The following is a 7,332-nucleotide window of genomic DNA, read 5'->3' as shown; positions in this document are numbered from 1 at the left end:
AAATCCCGGAATTTGTTAGCCAAATCGGCATTTCATTTCACGAAGCACGCTCACAATGTAGTAATTACTAAACAAACTAGATAAAGGACAAAACCAATAAAAACTTACTCGCATCAATTTGTTGAATCTGCGGCAATGCCAGCCGGACTTTATTCCTATAGAGCACCGATGAGGCCGTTTGCAAAGGATTCCCCTCAAAATATACTGTCTTCAGCTCCTTTTTATCTCCCAACTCACGCTCGACTTCATCGAAGCTAGCAAGCTGGTTGTTGGAAGCCCAGAACTCTTCGAGATGGGAGAGATGCGAAATATTTTCTAGTTTACTTATTTGATTGCTGGAGATGTCGAGGACGCGGAGGTTGGCGTTATTTTCTAGACCGGATATAGCGGTGAGAGCATTGTGAGAGACATAGAGCTCTTCGAGATTATGGAGATTTGAGAGGCCAGAGATGGTTGTCAGGCGGTTTGAAGGGAGAGAGATGATTTTCAGGTTGGTAAGGGCATCGATGTTCTGTATGATGTTGGATTTAAAACGGTGAGAAAATGCATGATTGATTGCATGCTCTCATGTTTTGAAGACGGAGCCTATTGAACGCTGTTGAGGAAATGAAGCGGATCATTCGCATACCTTGATTTCGGTGATCTTATTCTTTCCTAACCACAGTTCTTCTAGAGCAGTGAGGTCATCCAGATTCTCAATCTCCTAAAATTATATTCATAAGTACGGCTCTTCACACCAGTCTAGCCAAGGAAGAATTGTAACACGAGAAAATCCCACTACATACCCTAATCCTATTGGCCGCAAGCTCCAAATTTCTCAACGCCTTCAGTCCATCCAACCCCTCAATCTTTTGTATTCGATTCTGCACAAAGTATAGGTCCTTCAAGTGTACCAAGTGCGAGATATTCTTGATATGTTTGATTTTGTTGAAACTAATATCCAGGTTGGTGAGCTTTGTGAGGGCATCTAGTCCTTTAATACGCGTGATCAAATTGTCGTAGAGATCTAAATCGGTAAGGGTTGGGCCGAGGTTTTCTGGAAAATTGATTTGAGATATTTGGTTCTGTCGGAGGCAGAGCTTCTGAATTATTTTTATTCCCGATTGAATGACTTGTCAGCCGGGAGGGGATACAAACTTGGATATATTTGGGGGGGTGCGGGGCAGGGAAAGGGTACCTCCAGATGCGTGAATCGTTCTAGATGAAGTGCTGGAAGAGACGATATACGGCAATTAACCAGATCGATGTCCTATAATCTGTGTCAGCAATCGCTCGTCTCCCACGGATTTGTCTCTCAGAAGGGAGAAACGAAAAGGTCGTGAGATAAGATACGCGACCATCCGCAAGGGAGCCTTCCGCCCACGCACCTCAACATCGTCAGCCAAATCCGAGAGCAGGTCTAAAGAGAAAGCAAAGACATATACATTAGCCCTTGTGGTATGCAAAACTGTAAAAGAGAGGTACTTGAAGCCACATGAAAATAAGGTGATGTGCCTGGATATATAGAAAGTGCGGGGAGCAAAGTACCCTCATCAGCCTCTATCGTTTCCGGGGGTGGGCCATTTTCATCTGAATGGTCTTGGTCTTCGAGAGCTTCGGGATTCGCAAGCACGGCATGGCGCTCGACCCGAAGCTTGCCATCCCGGCCTTTACCATCCTTCATCGCCGCACTACAGTCTTTCATCTCGGTATTTGTAGCCGGGCTTGGGGTTAGAGTTGAGACTCGGGACTCCGGATGCGCTTTGGTCACGTAACTAGCTGTTGCGCGCGGGCTGGGAAGATGGTCTGACGTTCAGGAAGGCGAAGAGGAAAGAAGCTCTGGAGACAATAATACGCTCAAATGTAGTTTTATCACGACACGAGAGAGACGGTTTTACGGCAGCCTATAGTGACAGATGTGTCAAATGGGGTTTTTTGATGTTTTCCACTGTAATTACTTAATTCCACTTACAGACACTCATTGATAGAAATTTATATTAGAGAGCAATGCACCTTGAATTCTCTATAAGTACACATTTTAAAACAGTGAATTTATGTCATTGATATCATCACTAGATATCATTATTATATATCATCACTAGATATTATCGCTAGATATCATTGCTAGATATCATCACGAGATATTATCGCCACACCACCACACCCATGGGTATATGCATCACTATGAGCACAACCATTTAACGAATGGTTATGTTGACTTTTCACTATAAATAATCTAGTGATTATAGTGCTATCGTATCACAGTGATGATATATATTGAAGATGATATCTAGCAATGCATTGCTTTCTAATAAATTATAATCAACAAGCTCTATTCAATTACAAATAAAATGAATATGAAAGGTGTGTGTACAGTACATTGTAACACTAGTATAAAAAACCCATTTGACACATTTGTCACTATAGGCTGCCGTATGTTTGGTGAAATGATGTCACAAGTGGATCGAAGCTCGGCAGGGGCCATCTCACCTAACACCACCTGATACATCGCCAGGTGCATCGAGTTTTACACGATGGAACTTATTTTCCCACATTGGCTGGAGGAATGAGTCAATTATCCTCTCTTATACCCTCATATCAGAGCAGAGTAGGAGACTGCATTTCCCCTAGATTTCCCCTGTATTCTTATTATTGCCTACTGGTAGTTACTGGTACTCTTCTTCCATTCCTGGGCTATAACGTGATTGCATACCGACTGAAGAATTTCTGGAGAGAAAGAGGGTACAAAAGCGTTTATCTCCAAGCATGCACAATAATTGAAAGAACCTATGGTTGCAAATGAGAGAAGATGAATGACGGACATGGTCAAAAGCTATGGAATGCGGCAATTCTGTAACTGTGGATGGTATAATAATTAGATAGGTTCCTAGTAGGTGGGAAGTTTATGTACGTGACTAAAATAGCAATATAAGCTCGTTGTTTTTGTTTTTAGTGAATTAGGTATAACATGGCAAGGGGTTGGGGTGGGGCTTGCTGGAGAGATTTTCGTATCGAATTTTTATGCCCTTGATTTTGGTCAGAAACCGCAATGGAGCAAGGGGGGATGGAAGTTGGGGATAATTGAGGAGTGGTTTGTGGTTGCCTTACAAAACCATAACAAAACACAAAAGGGAAAAATGAGAGAATTACACTATCCAGAAAAAAAAGGGGCTGAAATAATGTAACAGCAGAATTTTGACCTGCAAGTGAAAATAAACAATATGGCAATAGCAATAGATGTTAAATCAAAAGGAAATGGGAATGACAGGGGAAATATCAGAAGGAAAATAGGAAGAGAAAGTATTACGAATAAATAACGACCCGCAAATCAGTTGCTTTGTGTGATATCTTTCAAAAGGAAACAATAGCAAAATCGCTGCTTCAAATACGGAAACACAGTGGAGATATGTGATACGATGACCGGATCATTGAAAATAAAAGGACAAAGGAGAATGATAACATATGGGATGATGGGATAGAGACATAGGAAAGCAGATGCATGGTAGCAGTGTGTATGGGTATGTGTTGTGTGTGAAAAGCCACTTGGGCAAAAACAAGCATGGGAATGGACACATATACTCAGCAAGGACATTTTCTTTTTTTTTATGATCTGCGGATATGGAGCAGACAAAACGCCTGGTTGATGCAACGGCAAGGAAATGCTTGAAGGGAAAATGAAACGCTCACTTGGAGGGAATGATTGGGCACGTTCAAGGGTTTGCAATCAAAGCTGTATAGAGGCGGTGAAATGGGGGATGATTACGAAAGGGGAGAAAAAGGGACAGCCCTAGGATACAATCCGGCCGGATGGGAGATGGTGGAGCCGGTGCCAAGCAAAAATAGACATGCATGTTATTTTGCCCACTCTTCCTTTGAATGCTGTGGTCGAGCGAAGGTATTTCGTGGCTTTTTTCTCTCATTTCTGCAGCATTCGGAGCCGTCCTTAGCAATATGAGAGCAGCAGTGCAACACATGCAGGCACGAACCATGATCTTTGCGCTTGGCGTGACATATTTCCAGGCCAAGAGAACATATCTCCTGATACTCCGTGGAAAAATGTTGAAATATTGCGGAAAACATCTGGCAAGTCGTGATATAAATAGCGAACAGGCAAGCTGTCAAAGACCACGTCCACGCGGTCGCTATAACGCCACATTCAAAACAAGACTTACATCCCGAACTTGAGAACTGGCTAAATCCTCGAGGACGGGAATAAGATCTAACAGTTCGTTATCGTGTGCGTCCGAAAACCAACTACTAATTGGAATCGCATGCTGAGGATGGAAAACGTAAGATGTTGGAGAATTGTCGATGATGATGGTATCTCGGAGGTCACGGCCAACTTGAGAAAGATCCTAGGTATCACCGCAAAGAGTAAGTTAATAGTCTATGAAAGAGGCAGTGCGTGAGGTATATACTTTAACATAGTTTCCCTGATGATTATAGCAGCTGTCTCTAAATAACCGATGATGAATGACTTTATGGATATCTAGCTGGTCTAATAGAGGATCGCCATACTGCAACAGTCAAATAATGTTAGTTTCTCCTGTTGTCATTTCTCGTGAAGACCAGTTTTTGACAAACCTTTGATACAGATGCTGTAAAAACGACAACTTCGTAGAGTTCTCCTACTCGTTTCATAAACTGATCAACGCCGGGACGCTTGATTACATAGATATTATGATATTGCCCCTCGATTTCCACTGGAATGGTGAAATCAGCTTTCTCAAGAACCTTAAAAAACCATTTCCGTTAGTATATTCGCAAAAATGATATCATCCAAACTCAACGAAGACATTTTTCTTACTTTGAAACTGCTGTGGACAAGTGTTTCGTCAAGGTCAAGGACAAGGCACTTGCGGCTCTGAAGGTGTGGTTCAACGGGAGGTAATAACCATTGCTGGTTCTCTGGTTGAAGGGGAGGAACAGATGGGATGTACTTGTTTGACGATTCTGCATTGTGATCTAACGGGGGTGGAGGGGGAATCATCGCTTGTTGCCCGGTTCTGTCTTGGAGCGGAGTATCCACATCTTCGTCTATGTAACTTTCTGCGGACTGCGAATTTTGCATGGAGACATCTTGATCGCCATTGGGTTGTTTTGAGACCGCGTCCGTGGCTGTTTGCTCACCCGAAGCGCTGGGTGTGTTTGACGGGGTCAGTTTCTCCGATACAGGAATTGGCAGTAAATCAGTATCTCGACCTGTATAACTCCTGGAACCCGAAGCTGAGCCAGAGCCAGATCCTGAGTTGGATGGGGCAAGGGTGTTTAAATCTTTATCAAAAAGATCCCTTTTAACCATGCTATCCGAAGGAGTTTCCACGGGCGCTACCGGCACATCATCGTTAATGTGAGAATCCTTCCGGTCCGCATTCGCTTGCAGCGCAAACTTTTCATCAAAAGAGGCCGGTTCTCTAGAATCCGATGTGCTCGAATCTGCAGCGCTGGGTTCTGTCTTCTCGACTGGCGTTGGCTGCCTGCCGTGCGACGACTGTGGTTTTACGGATCTTTTTGGGGGGATTCCAGGGTCTTCCTGATCTTCGTTCGACGCGCCGCCACAGCAACTGAGGAATGAAAACAACTTCGGTGGCCCTTTTGCCAACCTTTCCTTAGGCTGATCATCCGCATCGGTTGTGGACACCTTAGGGTTGATATCTGTAGCAGTAGGGGCGTCGGTGTGCCTGGATCGCTTGCTGCTTGCCATACTTCCAGCCCCTTTTTTACTTCCAGTATTGCTTTCAGTGCCGTCTTGTTGCCTTTCTTGAGCGGTAAGCTGCCCTCGTTGTTTTGCATTGGAAGATGATCGCGAGGGGACGCGAAGAAAAGATCGCTTTTTCTTTGGCCGTTCAGTATTGTCAGATGACCCTTGAATTGAGTTCGTATGCGATGAGCGTCGCTCTAGAGGGGCGTCGTTAATGGACCGATCAGTTGGCGACAGACTTTTGGAAGTTGCATCGTTAAGAACAGGCAAGGCAGAGTCTTAAAGGACGATTGGTCAGCAACAATATACATTCAAGACAGGGCAAATAGATTAAATAGAATAACTCACTGGACCCTGGGCCATTGGGTGAAGTCGTCATGAGGAGGTTCGGGAAAGCTAATTCCGCAGGAGGGGGAATAAGGTTGCGTTGGTCTCTGTAGTCCAAAAGCGAACGAGGACAAATATTTGCCGCTGTAATACACGCCTGGAGAGGCCGAAAGACGAACGCTATTCTCGAAAACCACCACCGTCACTTACAAGTCGGGTCAAAGACTGTCAAGAAGGGGACGTCCGAGCTTTTCTTCCCAAGTCTGAACTTGTTTGCCTTATACGGAGATAGGGAAAGATGAAGGCTAGCTTCATTCAGCGCTAGGAACTGGCGACAAATATATCCACAAAATAGACAGCTCTGCAATCGCCTTCACAGGAATTCTTGGCCTGTCAATGCCGGCAATAGACTCCAGGAATTGAAACTATATAAGCCTCTGTGGACGAAGTTTCCGCAAACTCGCATCCACGCGCTAGGAGAATGTGGTGTACAGGAATGCTGTACAGTATAAACTCATCCAAGTGTTATACCAACAGACCCCTAAGGCGATCTCCTCGAGTGTTCCAGCAAGAAATGGATGCAAGTGAGACAGAGTCGGACGAGGGGACGGCAGGTTGGAGGATGCCACGGACAAAAGCAAGCCAAGGCTAGGGACAGAGCAGGGAGCCCAAGGAGGAATAGTCCAGATTTCGGGGACCATGGGCTTCAAAGGCTGTGAGGTCGAACCTAGGCTGGTTGGTACAAGCGAATTGCAAAGGGAAAAAAGGTAGGGGCAAGGAACCAGCTCAACCGACTCGAAGACGATACTGATCGCAACAGGGCAGACACGAAGACCAAGGACCCCAAAAGCAACAGGGAAAGCGAAGATTAAGGAGGAGGAAGAGGGAGAGAAGGGGTGAAGGCGGTTCAACGCCAGCGCAGGCAGGTTGGTGGTGGTTGGGCTGGATGGGGCAAGATGGAAAGGGGGTACTCGGTATTGTCATGTACTGTAATATTGGAGAGTCTGCAGCCCATAATTTGCGGTAAGGTTGATGCCAACCGTAACATATCGCAGCCGGCCAATTGAATGGCACTCGTATGGAAATACCTCACGCTCCATGATATATTACATGCATTTAACGAGTCTCTTGTGGCTGGAACCATCCTATTCAATGATACTCCGTACATTGGTTGGTTTTGAAGACCAGCAAGAGGGTTGGTAATATATTTCCTGAATGGAAATACCTAAAAATATACTGGCACGTGATATTGGCAGCGTTGGGATACTTTTCTAACTATCCTCACCCATCCACCAGCCTTTCTCGTTTCAGAACCATTTATACTG

The 7,332-nt window shown here is 44.8% G+C and overlaps 3 protein-coding genes across 3 annotated transcripts; 1 reads left to right on the top strand and 2 right to left on the bottom strand.

Annotated features, from left to right (window-relative positions):
• Positions 1 to 155: 155 nt before the first annotated feature.
• Positions 156 to 1,684, bottom strand: HCAG_04821 (protein phosphatases PP1 regulatory subunit sds22; the record flags this gene model as incomplete). Its single annotated transcript, XM_001540931.1, has 7 exons — positions 156 to 193; positions 238 to 511; positions 629 to 703; positions 786 to 1,064; positions 1,178 to 1,249; positions 1,368 to 1,447; positions 1,528 to 1,684. 7 exons carry the CDS (start codon positions 1,682 to 1,684, stop codon positions 156 to 158), a joined length of 975 nt encoding a protein of 324 aa, XP_001540981.1.
• A 2,413-nt stretch (positions 1,685 to 4,097) lies between these two features.
• Positions 4,098 to 6,059, bottom strand: HCAG_04820 (carboxy-terminal domain RNA polymerase II polypeptide A small phosphatase 1; the record flags this gene model as incomplete). Its single annotated transcript, XM_001540930.1, has 5 exons — positions 4,098 to 4,121; positions 4,152 to 4,334; positions 4,564 to 4,713; positions 4,787 to 5,958; positions 6,029 to 6,059. 5 exons carry the CDS (start codon positions 6,057 to 6,059, stop codon positions 4,098 to 4,100), a joined length of 1,560 nt encoding a protein of 519 aa, XP_001540980.1.
• Positions 6,060 to 6,706: 647 nt separating this feature from the next.
• HCAG_04819 (predicted protein) lies at positions 6,707 to 7,034 on the top strand (the record flags this gene model as incomplete). The annotated part of the gene is made up of 2 exons (XM_001540929.1): positions 6,707 to 6,774; positions 6,833 to 7,034. 2 exons carry the CDS (start codon positions 6,707 to 6,709, stop codon positions 7,032 to 7,034), a joined length of 270 nt encoding a protein of 89 aa, XP_001540979.1.
• Between the last annotated feature and the right edge of the window lie 298 nt (positions 7,035 to 7,332).

The sequence above is a fragment of the Histoplasma capsulatum genome, genomic scaffold (genome assembly GCF_000149585.1).
Source record: "Histoplasma capsulatum NAm1 scaffold_4 genomic scaffold, whole genome shotgun sequence".
NCBI lineage: Eukaryota > Fungi > Ascomycota > Eurotiomycetes > Onygenales > Ajellomycetaceae > Histoplasma > Histoplasma mississippiense.
This window is presented reverse-complemented; position numbering and strand designations above follow the sequence as displayed.